Source organism: Phacochoerus africanus, chromosome 16 (assembly GCF_016906955.1).
Source record: "Phacochoerus africanus isolate WHEZ1 chromosome 16, ROS_Pafr_v1, whole genome shotgun sequence".
Classification (NCBI taxonomy): Eukaryota; Metazoa; Chordata; class Mammalia; order Artiodactyla; family Suidae; genus Phacochoerus; species Phacochoerus africanus.
Window position 1 is genome coordinate 10939380 of NC_062559.1, and position 20915 is coordinate 10960294.

Consider the following 20915-nt stretch of genomic DNA (forward strand, 5'->3'; position numbering starts at 1 on the left):
GTACAGTAGCATCCCCCAAGAAGGGGGAGGGCGAGGGGGAGCGGGGGAGGGAGAAAGAAGAGAGGGAGGGAGAGGGAGGGAGGGAGAAAGAACAGAGGGAGGGAGAGGGAGGGAGGGAGAAAGAAGAGGGGGAGGGAGAGAGAGGGAGGGCGAGAGAGCGAGATCTGGTGTCTTTTCTTATAAGGGCACTAATCCCATTGTGAAGGACCGCACCCTCATGGCCCCTTCTAGTCCTAATTACCTCCGCAGGGTGATCACCTGGAGGTTAGGGCTCTAACATGAACTTGAGGGGCTGGGGGAGAAATAAACATACCATGCATATCAAATTATACTGCATGTATTCTTTTGTGCTTTGCTTCTTTAGCATAACAGGGTGTTACTCGGATTTATTCACATTACTGCTAATAGCTATAGTTTGCTCACTTTCACGGGTGAATAGTATGCACCATATGTTTGTCCTCTTGGTGGCCACTCCTCCAAAGCTGCGGCAGACGCTCTCACACAGGTACCCTAGGGCACCCGCGCCTGCGTTCTCCGTCTGGGAATGGAGCTGCTGAACTGCCGGGTGTGCGGGTCCAGATCACAGGGTGAGGAGAATCTGCGTGTTCCGGCTGAGCCCGGCTCCCTCGCATCTTGCAGAACTGTCTGAGGTGCTCTGGACCATGGTCATGACCATCGGCCTTCGAGTGCAAGGCTGGGGAGGGCTCGTCGGCGTGTTCATCATTTTTGCCGTATTTGCTGTTCTGACGGTCGCCATCCTTCTGATCATGGAGGGCCTCTCCGCTTTCCTGCACGCCCTGCGGCTGCACTGGTAAGAACCGTTGTGCCGTCGACGCTCTCGCGGTGCCCTGGGGAAAGAGGATGGGCTGCAGGAATGTTTCTTTAGGCTTCTATTTCTCTCCCATGTCACGTTCCAGCCGAGAATTTTGAGGGTGCCCTGCATCCCGAAACATCCTGGACCACACAGACGGTCCTTAGCCCTCCTGCCTCCCTCTGTGGCCATGGTGCCTAAAGAAAAGGTTTTACACATCACGTGCTGAGTTGAGCGACCACAGCATCTCCCTCCCCGCCCAGAGGCTGTAACATAGTTTCTGTGTCATGAAGAAATGAACTCCGGGGCGTTCCTGTTGTGGCTCAGCAGTAACAAACCCAACCAGTATCCGTGAGGTTGCGGGCTCCACCGCTGGCCTCGCTCAGTGCATTAGGGATCCGTCATTGCCATGCGCTGCAGTGTAGGTTGCAGATGAAGTGTGGATCCCGCACTGCTGTGGCTGTGGTGTAGGCCAGCAGCTGCAGCTCTGATTTGACCCCTAGTCTGGGAACGTCCATATGCTGCACCTGTGGCCCTAAAAAGTAGGGGGGAAGAAAAGATAAGACCTCGGCAACATAATAAACGATCACACATGCTATCTGTGAAGTAAATGGTAGATTAAGTTGAGGCTCTGGACATTTTGCGGTTGTATAAGGCGCGCAGTTTAAGGCCAGGATGTACACGAAAACCACGTATGACCTTCTGTCATCACCAGCTCCTCAGACGACACTGCCCAGCAAGGGCTTCCTTGCTGGTGGGGGGCTGGGGGTGTTATGCTGTGGTCCTTGAGGCCAGTGGCAGAGACCTGGAGGAAGTGGGGTGGGAAGGGGAGGGGAAGGTGTAAGAGGGAGACAAGAGAAGGAGTTTTCATGTTTTTGGCCATGCCCATGGCATGTGGAAGTTCCTGGGCCAGGGATCGAACCTGCACCACAGCAGCAACCTGAGCTGCTGCAGTGACTAATGCTGGATCTTTAACCTGCTGGGCCACAAGGGAACTCCAAGAGAAGGATTTTTTTTTTTTTTAAATCCTCAGGAGTTCCTGTCATGGCTCATTGGAAAGAAATTTGACTAACATCTGTGAGGATGCAGGTTCGATCCCTGGCCTTGCTCAGTGGGTTAAGGATCTGGAGTTGCCGTGAGCTGTGAAGTAGGTCACAGACACAGCTCAGATCCTGAATTACTGTGGCTGTGGTGTAGACCAGCTGCTACAGCTCCAATTCAACCCTAGGCTGGGAACCTCCATATGCCATAGGTGCGGCCCTAAAAAGGCAAAAAAAAAAAAAGGAGTTCCCGTCGTGGCGCAGTGGTTAACGAATCCGACTAGGAACCATGAGGTTGCGGGTTCGGTCCCTGCCCTTGCTCAGTGGGTTAACGATCCGGCGTTGCCGTGAGCTGTGGTGTAGGTTGCAGACGCAGCTCGGATCCCGCGTTGCTGTGGCTCTGGCGGAGGCTGGCGGCTACAGCTCTGATTCTACCCCTAGCCTGGGAACCTCCATATGCCAAGGGAGCGGCCCTAGAAATAGCAAAAAGACAAAAAAAAAATAAAAAAATAATAAAAAAAAAAGAACCTCAGAGAATTCCTGTTGTGGCCACCAGTTTGAGGCTCCTTCCTCACCCTGTGCTTTATTTTATTTTATTTTATTTTATTTATATTTATATTTTTATTTATTTTTTATTTTTTTGTCTTTTTGCCATTTCTAGGGCCGCTTCCCATGGCATATGGAGGTTCTCAGGCTAGAGGTCTAATTGGAGCTGTAGCCACCGGCCTGTGCCAGAGCCACAGCAATGCAGGATCCGAGCCATGTCTGCAACCCACACCATAGCTCATGGCAACACCCGATCCTTAACCCACTGAGCAAGGCCAGGGATCGAGCCCGCAACCTCATGGTTCCTAGTCGGATTCGTTAACCACTGCGCCACGACGGGAACTCCCTGTGCTTGATTTTGCAAGTGTTCTGCTTTTCCCCTCCAGCTGCCAGGGTCTCTTTTAGGTGTTCAATTCCCCCTTCTTCTTGCCCCCCATGACAGGGTGGAGTTCCAGAATAAGTTCTACGTGGGAGCTGGTTACAAGTTTGCTCCATTCTCCTTTAAACAAATCCTGGATGGGACGGCCGAGGACTAGCGTCAGGCCCAGGGGCTGCAGCCACCTCCTGTATTGGTCACCTCCTCCACCAGCCACTCCCTCCATGGGTCACCTCTTGTGCCAGCCTCTGTGCCAGTGAAAGACATTTAGTCTTGTTTTAAACGTCAGCCTGTGCCGGGCAGTCAGTGGCATGATTGTGCTCAGCGAACTGGACGCAGGATCTCAGGTATTATATCCATAAGCCGTGGGGTTTGATATGATTTAACCATGTCACAGAGAAGCTACCTAGGCAAGTCATTTCAGCCTCGCGTGGGGTCTTCACTGTCAAATAGGAAAATGATTGTGGAGTGGGGGGGAGGGGCATGCCAACCTGCTGTTTTCTTGTGATAGTTTTACGTATTATTTTTAAGAAAATAAACTTCCAGACCATTCACTTTTTCTTTAAGGTGTCTTTATTCAAAATCATTCCCTAAAGTTTAGTACTGATAATTATAGGCCCAAGCTAAGCAATAGGGTTCCACAAACTAATCCCGGGGAGGGATTATGTTTCTTTTATTCTTTCGCTTCCTCCTTCCTCAAACAGCTTGTTTCCTTGTCTGGGGCTGAGCTTTACAAGGTTAGGACCGTTTCCCATGAACTTGCCCTTGGGGGGCAGGACACACAGAGAAAGTTTTCAGTTCAGATGGAGGGCCGGCTCTCCGATGGCTCCCAGTTGTGAAGACCTGCGGAAAGAGGCGTGACAGCCTGATGTCACCGGTGACCTTCTTTATTCTCAGTGCATGTTATGCCAGAGTAACCGGGGAAAGAGGTTTGTAGGCTTGGGCGAGTTCTGGAAAATGGCTTGTGGGAACAGAGCCTGCCGGATGGTCTGCCCTCGCCCTCTGTGGGTCACTTGACCCCAAAGACGTTTCTTAGGTACCTGGATTGGTAAACTCCCAAGAGCCAGGTGTAGAGTGAGCTGTGTTGCATCAACTATTTAGTCTGAATGAACTTTATGCAGGTTAATTATCACGTGTGTGTGTGTGTGTGTTTAGGGCGGCACCCATGGCATGTGGAAGTTAATCATATGTGTCACATCTGTATGACACATCTTATTCCAGTAGTGATTCTCTTCATCACTACTTGAGGGGTTTTTTTGTTTGTGTGTTTGTTTTACAGCTGCCTGTGTGGCATGTGGAGGTTCCCAGGCTAGGGGTTGAATTGGAGCTGTAACTGCCCGCCTATGCCACAGCCACAACTATGCCAGATCTGAGCCGTATCTTCGACCTACACCACAGTTCACAGCAACGCCAGATCCTTAATCCACTGAGCAAGGCCAGGGATCAAACCCGCGTCCTCAAGGATACTAGTCGGGTTCATTACCACTGAGCCATAACGGGAACTCCAATTATCATCTTTTATGGTAACTCTACTGGGAGAATTCAGTGTCCTTAGCTTTAGTAGAGCAGAGTTCCCCTTGTGGCTCCGGGGAAGCGAATCTGAGTAGCAACAACGAAACAGTGGTCTAGTGCTTTGCTTTCACGTAGTTTCTAGCTCTTAATAAGTTTCCAGAAGATCTGACTAAATTCAAAATCGCCTTTAGAACAGATCTCTATTTTTTTATTTTATTTTTATTTTTTCTCTTTTTGTCTTTTTTGTTGTTGTTGTTGTTGTTGCTATTTCTTGGGCTGCTCCCGTGGCATATGGAGGTTCCCAGGCTAGGGGTCGAATCGGAGCTGTAGCCACCGGCCTCCGCCAGAGTCACAGCAACGCAGGATCCGAGCCACATCTGCAACCTACACCACAGCTCACGGCAACGCCGGATCGTTAACCCACTGAGCAAGGGCAGGGACCGAACCCGTAACCTCATGGTTCCTAGTCGGATTCGTGAACCACTGCGCCACGACGGGAACTCCCTGGATCTCTATTTTTTTTAAAGCTCCCCCCCCCCCTCCACCCCTCTGTATAGTGAGGTTGATTGGTAATCGCGGAAGTGTCATTGTTCAGACCCAAGGACGCATCCGTGAAGGTGCCATGTTGGTGGCATGACTTGTCCAGGACAATTTTCAGGCACAATCAGATGCTCAACGAGTATTTATTGAACAATTAAAGCAGGTTGCGCCCAAGAATCACAGCTGGAGTCAGAAGCTGTGTATCAGTTCCAACTCTGATACTTTGTCTGGAGATGGAGTGGGGCCCCTCGTGGCTGAAGTGGGGAGAGTGAGCTCCATCCCTCTGGGCTGGGGGAGGGGTCACAGCGCCAGGCACAGCCCAAGTGCTTGGCCAGTGCCTCCGATCCAAGGAAAGAACGGACTAGAGCAGTATGTCAGCAGTGGCTGTAAGTCTGTAAGTCCCCCAGCCGCCAAGGTCCCTGGACAGGTTCAAGGTTCTGAGCTCCTGACTGCCCTTCTCCATGGCTGTCTAAAGCTCTGCTCCGCCTGGATGGGTCAGAGCCTTTCGCCCTTTGACTCTCAACAGTGACGGCTGTGAGAAAAGCCTTGCAAGAGCAGAGCTGTCCTGTGCTCCTTGCCCAGAGCGCCCCCTTCTTCCAGCCCTCTCCAGCATTCCTGAGAACAGCGGTAGTTTCCTCCAAGGTTTGGCAGCCTCTTTCTGTCTCAAGGACAGGTGTAATTTCCCCTTTAAAAAGGGATCGGGTGAAGGGCTGCTGAGAAGGGGGTGTGACTTGGGTGCCACTCACTCGCCCAGGGTGCAGGGTTGTTGCTAATAGAATCTTGTTCACAGAACTGAGCTGAAAGGGGAGGAGAAGCCCTGGGAGCCAGGCTTGTGCGGAGGGTAAATCCAGAGGCCCCCAAGAGGCCGTCGGGGGTCCAACCTCTGCATGAGACGTGGCGGCAGGTAAGGTGTTTCCAGAGCCAGAAACTGGAAAGCTCTCCAGAAAATATACAGAGGTAAGAAACTCCAACGGGCAACAGAGATAGAATTGGTTTTTATTTTTTCTGTGCTCGGGAGGGGTGGGGGATATTTGTGGAAGGATTAGACCATTAGCTCTGTCTTAGAACACAAATGGAATATAAAAATTTCACTCTTCTTACTGATGATTTTGCAAAACAAATTACATCACACACACATATTCAGCTTTAAAAGGCTCTACAGGCATTCCCATTGTGGCTCAATGGGATTGGCGGTATCTTGGGTGCACTGGGACATAAATTCAATCCCCAGGCTGCCGCAGTGGGTTATGGATCCAGCATTGCTGCAGCTGCAGTTTAGGTTGCAACTGCAGCTCGGATCTGATCCCTGGCTGGAGAACTCCATATACCTCAGGGCAGCCAAAAAATAAAATAAAATTAAGATGTCTATCTGTCCCTTAGAATTTGTTTTAAGGAAACTTGAACTTCATCTGAGCTCTTGTTTTTCACAGTAAATCCCCCTTGAAGGTGGGCAATGAGTTACTTTCCTATTGCAGTTTTTAAGGAATGATGGTGGGGGTGTGGCATATTCTCCCCCATGTTAGTTTCTAATTTCTTGAATTGGTCTGACTGACGATCCATCCACCATGCATCCACCCATCCATCCATCCATCCATCCATCTTCTTCCTGGATTAGAAGGGATTTAGAATGACTTAGGGACCCAAAGAAGACAAGATGCCTTCTCAGCTTTTCCAACGTTCCATTTCAAGCTGAGATTACAAGTGCTGCCCTAGTAACATTGCTTATATCCATCTCTGAAACATTTTATCCTCTTTCTGAAAACTTTTTGAATGAATCTTTGGCCGACACTCAAGAAAATAGAGAAGAGTCGCCATATCTGCGTTACCCTTGAGCTGGTGTTTGAGTGTCCTCTTAATGACTTGGAATGCAGGCCCCTTATAATTCACAGACGTGAATTCCAAAATCCTGAAAAATCCCCTACCAGCACCCCTGAGCCCCCCACCCAGCAAGTTCCCACTGAAGGAACCTCATCATTAAAGACCCTGTGTAACCTACGAGGGCAAAATGAGGACTTGGTCACTGGTGGTTTGTACACTTGTTTTTTACAACACTGACACCGGGAGCACACCCAGCTTTGACTATCTCCAAGGGCAAGACTGATGCCACAATCGGTGAAATTAAACAGGCTTGCTCCTCTGAGTGGCGTTGGCGGGAGTCACACAAACTGCCAGCTCTTTTGCCCAGCAGCACCCACCTGCACCAACACCTCACCCCTGAGCCAACTAGGCCATGCCATGTGGGCAAGGTTTTCCTTTCTGTAAAATATACTGCCAGGTAGAACAACGGGAGTGTTTTTAGTGAAACTGACCCATTTTCTTGTGCCTTTCTTAAGTACGAGGTGATGGGGTTGGGTGGATCTCGGTATTACGTACCTGGCTGGAGAGATTTGTTTGGTCTTATTTTCTGACAGGCCTGTGGCACATGTGAGGTTTTCCTAACACCGCTGAGGTTCACCCTTAAAATGTAATTAATCTACTGCAGAAGACAAGTAACTTTTTATTTCCCAAATTTGGGTAATTTTTATTTGAGCCCAGAGTGTTCTCCTGTTAGCAGAGTATTAGCAACAAATACCTTTGGCTTGATACATTCTTTTTGTCCGCATCTTCACATTTGTATCACCGCCCAAAATGGCTGCTGAAGCACCAGCCATCACGTCCCCATGATGCAGGGAGGAGATAGAGGGGCAAAAGAGGACTTTCTTAGAAGCCCCCCACCCCCTCACAAAAACTTCCACCTGTATCTCAGTGGCCACCCCACCAGCAAAGCACAAGGGACCACTTGTTACTAGGAAGGCAGAAAGTATTTCTCCCGCGGGTAGCTGGTATTATTTTGATTTTCAGATGAGGAAACAGAAGAATCTCAGCCTCCATCTCCCCAAGACTGCTGACTTCCTTTTCTCCCTCTCCCTCTTACACCCTCATTCCTCTCCCTTCCGTCCCCCTTCCCCCCCCTCGTCATCTCTAATTCCTCTTCCCTCTGCCCTTCCTTGCTTCGTGCCCTCTCTTCATCCCCCTCCTCCCCCTCCTTCCTCTGTCCCTCCTCCATCCCTCCTTCTCCCCTCCCTCCTCTTTCCTTCTTCCTTTCTTCCTTCTTCCTTCCCACAATTTTTATTTTGTAAGCATAAAATAAGACCTAGAGATTTTTATCACTAGACGTTGCCAGTTTTTGCTTTGTTTTTTTTTGTTTTTGGTTTTTTTTGGTAATTTATATATCCTCTTGCGAGTTGCCTGTTCACCTAATGTGCCTATGAATCCATTTGGATCTTAATCAGCTTCTTATGATTTGTGGTTTGTATCTATTATAGACACGTACTACATATACAATGGTTTTTCTTGTTTCTTTGAATTGAAATCGTGAGAAAACACACATAACATAAAATTTACCTTTGCAGTGATTTTAAAGCGGACAGTTCAGTGGCATTAAGTTTTACAATGTATGGAGTTCCCGTCGTGGCTCTGTGGTTAATGAACCCAACTAGTATCCATGAGAAAACGGGTTCAATCCCAGGCCCTGCTCAGTGGGTTAAGGATCTGGCATTGCCATGAGCTGTGGTGTAGGTCACAGATGTGGCTCGGATCTGGCCTTGCTGTGGCTGTGGTATAGACCCGCAGCTGTAGCTCCGATTCAATCTGTAGCCTGGGAACCTCCATATGCTGTGGGTGCGGCCTTAAAAAGACAAAAGACAAAAAAAAAGTTTTACAATTTAGTTTCACAATGCTGTACAACCACCACCACTAGCAAACAGGGCCTTTTGTGCTCCCTGTGGACTTCCAGACAGAATTCTTATGGTAACAGTAATAGCGTTTCTAAAAATTCAAACCATGCAGAGAATTCTTTTTTCTTTTTGTTTTTTTAGAGCTGCACCTGCAGCATATGGAAATTCCCATGCTGAGGATCCAAGCCACAGCAACACCAGACACGAGCCATGTCTGCGACCTACACCACAGCTCACAACAACGCTGGATCCTTAACCCACTGAGCAAGGCCAGGGATGGAACCCACATCCTCATGACTACTAGTCGGGTTTGTTACTCCTGAGCCACAGTAGGAACTCTAATGCAGGGAATTGAAAGAAAGAAGAAAGAAGAAAGGAAAGAGCATCCTCAATTCTATCTACCAGGTAATTCTTTCCTCGCCTTCTTCTCTTGGCCAAATCCTCCTCTTCCTGCAGGTCTCAGTCCTCTAGGACTTGCGTGACTAGGTCCCAGGACCCGGCAGAACAGTGTCACCTTCATGTTGCCAGAGCCACCTCTGCCTCCCCTGGGACCACATGGTTCCCACCTGAATGTCTGCCCTCCTTCCCCGTTAGACTGTAAGCGCTCCGGGGGCAGGAACCCTTTTCATTATATTTTCTTGTCTGATTCATAGTGGTGCTCCATGGGAGTTCCCTGGTGGCTCAGTGGGTTGAGGACCTGGATTTGTCACTACTGTGATTCTGGTTACTGCTGTTGTGTAGGTTTGATTCCCGGCATGGGAACTTCCACATGCCACTGGCACAGCCAGGAAAAAAAAAAAAAAAAAAAAAAAAAGGATGAACTGTCACATGTGACTCTCTGTTTCTGGGATCAGCACCCATAGCATTTGGAGGTTCTTGGACCAGCAACACCAGATCTTTTCACCCACTGAGGGGGGTGGGAGTGGAGGGGGTGGAATTGAACCTGCACCTCTGCAGCAACCACTGTAGTTGGATTCTTAACCCACTGCACCGCAGCGGAACTTCTGTGATTGGCTTTCATTCAAGAGAGACTGTGAAGCCGTTATCTTGGACCTAACACCTTTTGCCAGGCCCTCTGCGATGAATCGCTTCTCTTCGCTGATAAAAGAAGGGGAGTTTGTATGATATTCATGAGCCACGGAGCTACCTACACACACAGCAAATTAAATCCTGTCTGCTCAGTAGTAACTGGCAGATTTCCTGGGTTTCTTCCCTGCCACGCAATCCTTTAGCAAGAAGATTTGCTGAAGATGGTTTTATTACTCCTCTAAAACGTAAGCCTTTGTGATGGTTAAAATTATAAAGCATGTTTAGATTGTTATGAGAAGTCATAAAACTTGAACAGGAGAAGAGATTAAGTGTTGACTGAAGATTGAATTTACTGTGAAGCATTTTGGCTGTAACTGAACTTGAGATGAACTTACTGGGTTTTTAAAACATTATTTTCCCACCAAAAGAAATTGTTTTCTTCTCTAACACTGTACATGGCCGGAATCTCTTTTGGTTTTTAAGACGGCTGCCGTGATTTGCATGACTGTTCTTCAGGGGGAAAAAAATGCTATCATTTACATTCCATAAAATTCACCAGTTTAGAGAGCATAATTCATTGATTTTTAGTATAGTTATAAGGCTGTGCCACCATTACCACCACCGAATTCTCACGGAAGGATCTCGTTGTCCTATTTTGATTAAGTTCCATCCGTGTTGGTTCAGCTCATCTAGAAACATGATATTCAGTCATAGCCAATTTTCAATGTGTCCTGAAGTCCTCTTTATAATAAAATAAAGATGATCTTTCTCGTAACTATTTCAAAAGTTACCAGATAAAAAAACACCCCTCCAAAGGGCATTTGGACACTGTCTGGAAAGGGAGAAGTAGGCATTTCTCGAACGGTCTGTCTTCGTGACTTTCGGGCTCTCAGATGGGCCGAAAGACCAATTATTTTTTACTTTTTCCACTCTGGGAAAATAACAGCTTTTTGTACTTCTCATGGTCTCCCTTGGGAGAGAGGATTGCATGGACTGATTTCTGAGCATTATTGATTTCTCTCCCCTCTGGGAACGTTCGTGTCTCTGTGACAGTGTTTTAAGAAGACGAATAATCTCTACTTTACAATATAGTGGTTTTTATGTGTATCATTAGTGTCTCCAGCTAGATTAAAAACTCCTTAGGGCAGGCGATGCCTTAAACGTTCCTGCAAAGTCTCCCCGGGAGCCCACCCAACGAGATACAGAGCAGCACTCAACAAACCTTGATGATTTTTTTTTTTTTTTTGCCATTTCTTGGGCTGCTCCCTCAGCATGTGGAAGTTCCCAGGCTAGGGGTCGAATTGCAGCTGTAGCCACTGGCCTACACCACAGCCACAGCAATGTGGGATCCGAGCTGCATCTGCAACCTACACCACAGCTCACGGGAACACCGGATCCTTAACCCGCTGAGCCAGGCCAGGGATCGAACCCGCAACCTCATGGTTCCTAGTCGGATTCGTTAACCACTGAGCCACGATGGGAACTCCAGCAAACCTTAATGATCTTGATGCTGCTGTGCAACTGTGCCTCGGCTACCCCTAAGTTCTGGGGAGAGGGATCTTTGAGTTCTGATTCTTCTGCTTACTGGTGGCTTGACATAGGAAAAGTTATTTAACCATCTCAGAACCTCACATTTTGAACTATTTCTTTATCAGCTCTGCCCGAAGCAGGTGCAGGTTCCTGGGCCAGGAATCGAACATGTGCCACAGCAGTAACCACAGCATCAGTGACAGTGCAGGATCCTTAACCCGCTGGGCCACCAGGGAACTCCTTGAAGTATTTATTTTGAAAAATATTACACATCTTCAAAAGCAGAGGCTAGTCAAAGAAACCCCAATGTAACCCCTAGCCTCCTTCAGTAATATTTGCTATATGGACATTCTTTTTAAAAAAAATTTAATCCAAACTTTAAAAAATTAAGTATAGTTGATTCACAGGGTTGTGCCAATGTATATGGCCATTCTTCATTCATCATCTACATACCCATGTCCTCCTTCTGCACCCTATTCCCACCCCACCATTGAATTATTCTGAAACACATCCCGGACATTCAATGTCTTCTGTAAATATTTCAGCATGAACCTCTAAAAGATAAGGATTTTTTCTACCGTAGACATGGTATCATTGTCACACCTGGTGCTGTCAGCAGTAATTCCCTCAGTGTCATCAGACTTCCGAACATGCTTACATTCCCCTGAATTTTGTATCATCTTTTTCAAATCAGCCCCTTTCTTCTTGTTTTACAGTGGGTTTGTTTGAATGAGGATCTAAACAAATCAATGTGTTTATTTGGTTGGCTTGTCTCCTCTGTTAGACCACAGCTTTTCCTTTCATCTCTTTTTCTTGCCATTTGCTCCTTGAGGCAGTTGGGGGATTAACTGTAGAGCAGTCTGAATGTCTCTTCTTGCGTCCACGTGGTGTTGTTTGACATGCGTCTTCATTCCCTGTATAAACGGGTAGTTGGAGCTTGAGGCTTGATCAGACTCATGTTCACTTACTCTTTATGAGTTGTGTGGGTTGTGTGGGTCCTTCCTAGTGCATGGCACCAGGAGCCAATCACATCTGATCATCTCTTGTTCAGCGGTGGGAGGAGCCACTTGTCAGCAGGTTCAGGTGTTATCAGCCCTATCCATCTGAGTGGAGTCCCCCATTAACCTCTCACTGAGAAATTTCTCAGCCGTGGATGATCCTCGTCTAGATCCTTTATTTTGTTAGAAGTTGCACAGTCATAATTTAATTCCATCCTTCTTTCTGCATGTTTTAGCTGAGATTAAAGGATTCTCTTCTTTCACCAACTGTGTGGCTGCCCTGAAATACAGACAACCTGTATAAGAGAGGCAAGATATTTACTAGTTTTCAGAAGAATATTAGTATTCTCCAAAGATGATCATGAGACTATCCTTTTAGTAATCCTATGAACAAGGATTTTTAATATCTTTACTGCATTTCAATTCTTTGCAGCCATTCTTCTATACATATAATACCAAATGAATTAATATTGATATTTCCAGTTCAAAATTAGGATATAAAGTTTTGACCTAGTTCTTTCATTTTCATATCTTTTTTCCTCTGACATTAAAAATCTTATAGTAACACAATTGCTTTATCCTACAATATGTACTAGTATCAAACTAATGATACCAACTTTATTACTAACAGTATAATTACTGAGAACAGATTAGAATTTCTGTTTCTCCCACTGGGAATATAGAGTTAAATCACTGTGTCATAAAGTCATTTGAAAAAATGTTTCACTAACTTCAGCTTCGTTTTATTTTTCTTTTGATTTTTAGGGTTAAGATTTTTTTTTTTAAGATTAAATACCCAAAGCGGGGGAGGGGAATAAAAGGACATGCTCCAGGCGTTTTTGTCAGAATTAAATGAAAATAATACCTGAGAAAACACGCTGTAACACACGGTTGCACTGTAAACCACCGGAGCTATGGAGATGTCAGGTACGGGCTGTTGTGATTATTTTTCGGTAGCAAAGCCCAGCTCCACTCCCAGGGAGAGGATCCCGGTGGATAAACAATCAAGAGCGCCCCTGGCCCCCGACTCCAGATTGCTTAGCAGCCCCCGGCGCTCAGGTCTCTCATTTGGCCATGATTTCACTTCTCCGTGTTTCACGATCTTCATATGTAACATGGTGATAAATGATAACACCTACTTCGCTGGTTTTCTGTGACGATTAAAGGAGACTGTGCACTCAATTCCTCTCCATCCTGTTTCCGGCAAGGACTCCGTGTGGGGAACTGAACCCATTGAAGAGATGGCATCCAAGCGGCCGGAGCCGGTGACCGTCATTAGCCTTCGGGAGCTGAGCCGGGGGGCCCCCGCGCCACAGCCAAGAGGTAAGAGGATCGTAGAAGCCTCTGGTCCTCAAGCTACTCTTTAATTGCCCCCTCCCCTTATAATAACCAGTTGGTTTCCAACATCCTCCAGGGGGAGCAGTAATTCACGCACATTCCCTTCCCCAAGAGGCTGTTCCCTTCACCTTGACTTTCCTTGTTAGAGACAAAGACCTTCACTGTGGAAGATGCCGTGGAGACCATCGGATTTGGACGTTTCCACATTGCGCTGTTTCTGATCATGGGCAGCACGGGGGTGAGTCTCCAAAGCTAAGTTCACTGTTGGACATGGAGCGTCTTCCCCCACCTCCAGCTTGGGGCTGTCCATTCGGGGAGGGATGTGAGGGACCAGGAGCCCTGTGTGTGAATCATCCAAAAATAATTCTCTTCCACCTTTGGCAGATGTTTGTCTATGAGCAAAGGAATATCTGTATGTGTTCTATGTTCTAGGAATTCAATACTTTTTTTTTTTTTTTGCTATTTCATTTGTAGTCTCTGCTGAATCTGACACTGAGTCTTTTTTTAAAAATTGCAGCATAGGAGTTCCCATTATGGTTCAGTGGTACGAATCTGACTAGTCTCCGTGAGGATATGGGTTCGACCCCTGGCTTCTCTTGGTGGGTTCTGGATCCTGTGTTGCTGTGGCTGTGGTGGAGGCTGGCAGTTGCAGCTCCAATTCGACCCCTAGCCTTGGAATCTCCATATGCCGCATATGCAGCCCTAAAAAGAAAAAAATTGAAGCATAGTTGATTTACAATGTTGTGTTAGTTTCAGGTGCACAGGAAAATGATTCTTTTCCATTATAGGTTATTACAAGATACTGAATATGGTTTATCTGTTTCATATAGAGTTGTACGTATCTGCTAATCCCACACTCATAATTTATCCTTCCCCCTTTCCCCTTGGGTAACCATTAAGTTTGTTTTCTATAACTGTAAGTCTGTGTCTGTTTTGTAAATAAGTTCATTTGTCAATACCCTTTTTTTTTGTCTTGTTGTTGTTGTTGTTGTTGCTATTTCTTGGGCCGCTCCCACGGCATATGGAGGTTCCCAGGCTAGGGGTTGAATCGGAGCTGTAGCCACCGGCCTACGCCAGAGCCACAGCAACGCGGGATCCGAGCCGCGTCTGCAACCTACACCACAGCTCACGGCAATGCCGGATCGTTAACCCACTGAGCAAGGGCAGGGACCGAACCTGCAACCTCATGGTTCCTAGTCGGATTCGTTAACCACTGCGCCACAACGGGAACTCCCAATACCCTTTTTTAAAGAAAAAAGGTTTACACTGAGACACTGGGAAGAGAGCAGACAGCTATGGCGTTGTTCCAACTCAAATTAGAGATACATGTTCTCAAACATTTTGTGCATCAGAATTGCCTGGACACCTGTCGTAATTACAGATTCCCAGGTCCTTTAAGTGGCACCTATGAAGGTTTGTTATCTACCATCTGCTATTTTGAAAAAAGGAAAGTGACAGCACAGCTCCGGGGCTTTCTCAAACAGTGGGAGGAACTACAAAACCGCTGCTTTTTCAGTGGAGCGGGACTATGTTAAGAGCCCCATATTGAGACGCATGATGTTGGAGATAATGAGACAGAAGGAAAAATCCAAGACGAGTGGTCAGCACAGCAATGGCTTAGAGAGGGAGAGACAGACAACTAAGGAGGGAGTTCCCACAGTGGCTCGGTGGCAGCAAACCTACCTGGGATCCATGAGGATTTGAGTTCCATCCCCGACCTCACTCATGGGTTAAGGATCCTGCGTTGCTGTGAGCTGTGGTGTAGGTCACAGACGTGGCTCGGATCTGGTGTTGCTGTGACTGTGTTGTAGGCCGGCAGCTGTAGCTCTGATTTGACCCCTAGCCTGGGAACCTCCGTATGCTGCAAGTGTGGCCCTAAAAAGACAACAACAACAAAAAGACAACTAAGGAGACCGTGAGTGACCACTATAGAGCCCTGACCCTCACTGCTCAGCTAAATGGTTTAAGAGAAAGAGCGAGCTGGAGGTAGCACCTGGCTGGCTCTGATGCCTCTCTCGAAAGCCCTACACTCTTAGGATGCCGTCGAGTGTAGAGAAAAAGGCAAGCCATGTCTTAGTCCTTCTCTTGTTATAACCAATCGTACAGTATAGAACATTCCTTTATCTATAAAGTAAGGTCTCATCTAGGCTCCACATTTTTAAGATTCCATATTTCAAGGGACCCGCAGGGATGAAGTCGGATTTTATCATCAAGGCTACTATCAGCCAGAACGTCTCCGCTTCTCCTTTGCATGTTTGGTCTCTAGTATGGCTCATGTCACGGCCCTCAGCTTAAACAGTGTTAGAAACCCTCTGCATCTTCCCCTTCACATGTGTTGGGAATCCTGTCTTTCCTTAAGAATGGCCCTCTGGCAAGTGAAAAGAAAAGGTAGAAAAGATGTGCCTCCCCAAATCAACCAAACGATCCACATGAAGGAAGCATATCCCTATTGGGTGTGATCAGCATTAAAAAGACGGTGCTATTGGATCCCTTTTCCAAAGGCTATTTACCGCCTTTATAGAGGTAACCTCTGGATATTGGTTTCCAGAGCCACATCCATGGAGACTGTATGCCTCTTGCACATTTACACTTGATGTTGTTGCAAAGTGGCTTCCCATCTTTATACATTTTTTTTTCTTTTTGTCTTTTCTAGGGCTGCACCTGAGGCATATGGAGGTTCCCAGGCTAGGGGTCTAATCGGACCTATAGCTGCTGGCCTATACCATAGCCACAGCAATGCAGGACCCAAACCTTATCTGTAACCTACGCCAAATCCAAGGTGCGTCTGCGACCTACACCACAGCTCACGGCAACTCCAGATCCTTAACCCACTAAGCGAGGCCAGGGATCGAACCCGCAACCACATGGTTCCTAGTCAGATTTGTTAACCACGGAGCCGTGATGGGAACTCCTCATCTTTAAGCATTTTATAGGCTGCTTTGATTCTTCTCAGCCCACCAGCCAGGAAGAGCTGTTTACCAGGCCTCCCTGTCCCCATCTCACACACACACACAGAGGAAAAGAGAACTGTTCATTTGGTCGTGGTGACCAACTCCTTCTCCTGGTTTTAGGAGGGGCTGCTTTGTGGACGAGGACCTTCTCGTCAGAATAGGCACATGGCTCCTCCCAGCCACAGCCTGTTCAGGCCCTTGTTTAGAGGTGGTTGGAGTGGTAGTTGGACTTCAGAGCCCTCTGTGTCTGGGCTGTGTGTGATAGCATCTTGGCGACACAGTAATCTCTTGTCTATGCTCCATGACAAGGACTCCTAGGTCCTGGATTTCTCTAAGGTCTTCTAAGATCTTTTCTTACAGTGATGCTCCTCTGTGCCCATTCCTGGCTTCTGGCTGAGCCTCTCCCTTAAGGCTGTGATGTTGGAGAGGCTCAGAATCTCACTCCTTCTTAGCTTCTTTTCTCCTAAGATCTTTGGAAGGAGTGGAGTCCTGATTAATATGGACCCCACTGCTCTCTATTACTGAATAAGTTTAATACCTCAAACATCCTTCTGAGATCATCATGCTGTCTCTTATTCATGATACTTTTTGGACTAAAACATTCCAGCTATTTGAATTCTAAACATGACTATAATACTCCCCAAGGGGAGACAAGCCATGGTGATATACTTCAAATTCCCATATACTAGCTAACAGGAGCCAGGCCTTTTTCATCCCACACCTTCACTTATATAAGTAAAAATGGTATCATAACGAACAATCCATACAGATGTCCTATTGCTCTCGCAGAATGTGTCCCAAACAAATTCCTCTTTCCCCCTTTGACGCCCCCTTTTCCCTCCTTTGGTCCCTGTCAGTGACGCCACTGTTCATCTCTTCCTCCAGGCACAAAACCTCAGAATCAGCTTTGCATCTTCCTTGTTCACTTTTCTCCACTGAATTTCTATCATCTGTTTCTATTTACTCTTTCTTTTCTAGCATCTACGTCTTCCTTTCCCCGAGAGAGGAACTCATCCTGCAGAGAATCACAAGATTTGGACAGAAGATGAAATTTCTTCCCATAGAAAATGTGGATATTTAGTAGCACATCTTACACTAATTTTGCTAAATAGTTGTTCTTTCCTGATGATGAACTCAAATTGGTTTGTACTCATTGCTTGTTTTCTAGCTTTCAGGAATCTTGCCTCCCCATCCCAGCTTCTTGAAATCAGGGACTATTTCAAAGATCCATTTGCAAGGGGCAGCCCTGAGATCTTGACAAGGATGAGTATAAAACAGTAATGCTGGCACAGGGAACGATATCTAATCACTTGCGGTGGAACATGATGGAGGATAATGAGAAAAGAAGAATGTATATACATGTATAACTGGGTCACTTTGCTGTACAGCAGAAATTGACAGAACATTGTAAATCAGCTATAATAAAAAAAACTAAAAACAAAACAAAACAGTAATGCCGGGTCGATGTGGATGCTGGTGGTTAGCTTGGGTCACCTGCCAGCTAAGTGATAGATCTCCACACAAAGCTTTCAGGGTGTTAAAATGCAAAACCATGGATCAGCAGCATCATAAGTCTTAAGGGACCTTCTCGGATTATTCAAACTGCGAATATGACATCCGCAAAAGCGAAAGTTCTTCTGTACTTCATTACCCGATTAGCAGGGCCGAGTGGGTACGTAATAGGTACTGCCTAAGTGGAGGTGGGGCAGGAGGAGCTTATGTCTAGAAAGATGATGGACAGGCAGGCTTGGGAAGAAGCGACGATAAGCCAGCCCTTCAACATGCTGTGTCCCTTCCTCTTCTTTAAGGTTGCCGAGGCCATGGAGATCATGTTAATAGCGGTTGTGTCTCCCGTCATCCGCTGTGAATGGCAGCTGGAGAACTGGCAGGTGGCATTAGTGACCACAGTGAGTGCCTGCTTCCTGTGCTGAGAATGAACCGGCTGAGGACCCAGGGCTTCTGCTCCCCTCCCCGGGCCTGCAGGGCTGAGAGTCACAGAATCCCTCACCCCTTGGTGTGTTGGCTTCCCACGCTCACGCACTGGCAGGTCCACACTAGCCTCTGAGGCCAATCTCCCTTTTCCTCTGGGGAGCAGAGCCTTGAACTGCTTATTTTTCAGACCCTAGTGAGAGCCCGGAAGAGATGAATATAAAACAGAGAAAATGACCCTTAGCCATGGGTTAGTTATGGCTCAAATCAGATCGCTAAGAGGCTACTCACTTGGGCCGTAGTGACCTGACCAGTCACCAAATGACCCTCAATGAATTGTATGTGCTGCACATTAAATTGTTCTCAAAGACCATTATGAATAGCCTTATGAATTTGATGCCAAAATTTCCTACAAAGTGGATTTAAGGTTGTCATTCATCATCCTTTCAAGAGGTATTTATTCAGCACCAATTAATTGCCAGCAGACTGTGTGTGTGTGTGCTCACCTGCACGTGTATGATGGAAGGAACACAAACAGTTGCACGTTGCTTTAATAGAAAATGAGGGAGAAGGTGCAATGGGAGGCAGGCTTGAAGAGATGGGGCTGGGGGGTGGCTAGAGCATAACTGAGCCCGTGTGGGTTAGACCACTGCAGGTCATGGCGCCCCAACTTGGGCCAAAGTGCATAAGCCCTCCAAGCAAACAATAGCTGGCACAAACATGTAAGATGGTATTTCAAATGATCATTTTGTGTAACAAAATCAGTTTTACCTAAACTCATCACTGACATCATAGTCAGGATGAATGAACCTTAAAAGTACAGCTTCCAGGAGTTGCCGTCATGGCTCAGTGACTAGTAGCCATGAGGCTGTGGGTTCGATCCTTGGCCTCACTCAGTGGGTTAAGGATCCAGTGTTGCCGTGAGCTGTGGTGTAGGTGGCAGACATAGCTTTGATCCGACGTCACTGTGGCTGTGGTGTAGGCCAGCAGCTACAGCTCTGCTTTGACCTCTAGCCTGGGAACTTCCATATGCTGCAGGTGCAGCCCTAAAATGCAATAATAATAATAATAATACTATAATATTATGGTAATACTAATAATTATTATAATTAATAATATAATAAATCATTACTATAATTATTACTTCCACTTAATTATATTATTATTATTACTATTATAAGGGCATGTTAATACCAATAATCAGAAAGAAAATTAGTCCAGAATAAAAAGAGCCTTTCATAGTTAATAAATTTGGATATATGCAAAATGTGTCCCATTGTCCTTATTTTTACTATTTTGCTGAGGACTGGCTAGAGTTCATTATGGTGTGGCATCTGTCCCAGGCTTGGCATTTAGAAAACACTGGATTTTCTCTCCTCCAATTCTATCCTAAAGAGAACAGTGCACAGAGGAAACATACAGCTTTTGTTGTTCAAGTATTGATATGATTTTTTAAATAGTTCCCCATAGAAGAAATGCTTTTGAGTCTTCCTTATAAAGAGTAGGGGAGAAAAAGAAAAAGCAAAGCCGGCAGCAGAGAGAAACAGAGCTTTTTCATTGAAAAAGTGTTAGAAATGCCAAGAAACACCTTTCCTTTGAAGCAATCTTCCTAGAAAGGAAAATAAGTGAAGCCTGCAGCTGCTGATGGCATAAAAAAAGTCCCTTAAAGGCGTGGACATAAGATTACAGCTCAAGCTGAGTTAAACTGCTGGTATAATACCCAGTTCTTGGATTTTTATCAGGGTAGGAAAAGCTATTGTGAAAATAAGTAAAGAAAGGAAGTAGGGAGTTCCCGTCGTGGCGCAGTGGTTAACGAATCCGACTAGGAACCATGAGGGTGTGGGTTCGATCCCTGCCCTTGCTCAGTGGGTTAACGATCCGGCGTTGCCGTGAGCTGTGGTGTAGGTTGCAGACACGCAGCTGTAGCTCCGATTCGACCCCTAGCCTGGGAACCTCCATATGCCGCGGGAGCGGCCCAAGAAAGGGCAAAAAGACAAAAAAAAAAAAAAAGAAAGAAAAGAATGGAAGTAAGTTTCTTTTAGTGATGAAGGATGTTTCTAAATAAATTGTTGGTTTGGTGTTTGTTGAAAGTTAGGTTTCCTGCTAATAAAGGAAGACTATTTCCAGAAGTCTCAACCTATGTGAGGAATAAGGCAGAGCATGAGTGAATAGAGTTTGGGGGTTTTCTTATTAAAATAGAAATTCTCCATTACACATCTGAGCACCTGATCAGAGGCAAAGCACTTACCTGCTCCTCAGACCCCTGTTTCCACCTGGTGTCAGTGACCCCAGATGTGGGATCCATCAACCTCTCAAGTCCTGAACATGTCACATAGGAGTCAGGAGAGAGGCTTTCTCTCTTTTTTTTTTTTTTTTCCTTTTTAGGGCCATACCCATGGTATATGGAAGTTCCCAGTTTAGGGGTTGAATCCAAGCTGTTGATTCTGGCCAGAGCCACAGCCACAGCAATGTCGAGTCCAAGCAGGACCTGAGCCCTGTCTGCAACCTATGCTGTGGCTTGCAGCAACACTGGATCCTTAACCCACTGAGCGAGGCCAGGGATCGAACCCGCATCCTCATGGATACTAGTTGGACTCGT

The 20915-nt window shown here is 46.4% G+C and overlaps 2 protein-coding genes across 9 annotated transcripts in view; both read left to right on the forward strand.

The window, feature by feature from the left end:
* ATP6V0A4 (ATPase H+ transporting V0 subunit a4) overlaps window positions 1-3327 on the forward strand; it is a 100467-nt gene extending 97140 nt beyond the window's left edge. For all 6 annotated transcript variants that reach the window (XM_047763323.1, XM_047763327.1, XM_047763326.1 and 3 more), the window contains 2 exons: window positions 640-811; window positions 2840-3327. In XM_047763323.1, the coding sequence (XP_047619279.1) occupies window positions 640-811; window positions 2840-2933 (266 nt within the window). In that variant the 3' untranslated portion in view covers window positions 2934-3327. The remainder of the gene's footprint in view (window positions 1-639; window positions 812-2839) is intronic.
* A 2359-nt stretch (window positions 3328-5686) lies between these two features.
* The window catches only part of SVOPL (SVOP like), a 74593-nt gene continuing 59364 nt past the window's right edge, over window positions 5687-20915 (forward strand). The window contains exons 1-4 of one of the 3 annotated variants that reach the window (XM_047763330.1): window positions 5687-5729; window positions 13307-13421; window positions 13583-13674; window positions 18196-18294. In XM_047763330.1, coding sequence (XP_047619286.1) covers window positions 13340-13421; window positions 13583-13674; window positions 18196-18294 — 273 coding nt within the window. In that variant the 5' untranslated portion in view covers window positions 5687-5729; window positions 13307-13339. Of the gene's footprint in view, window positions 5783-13306; window positions 13422-13582; window positions 13675-18195; window positions 18402-20915 lie in introns of those variants that run through there. The other 2 variants (XM_047763329.1, XM_047763331.1) reach the window with 2 other exon arrangements.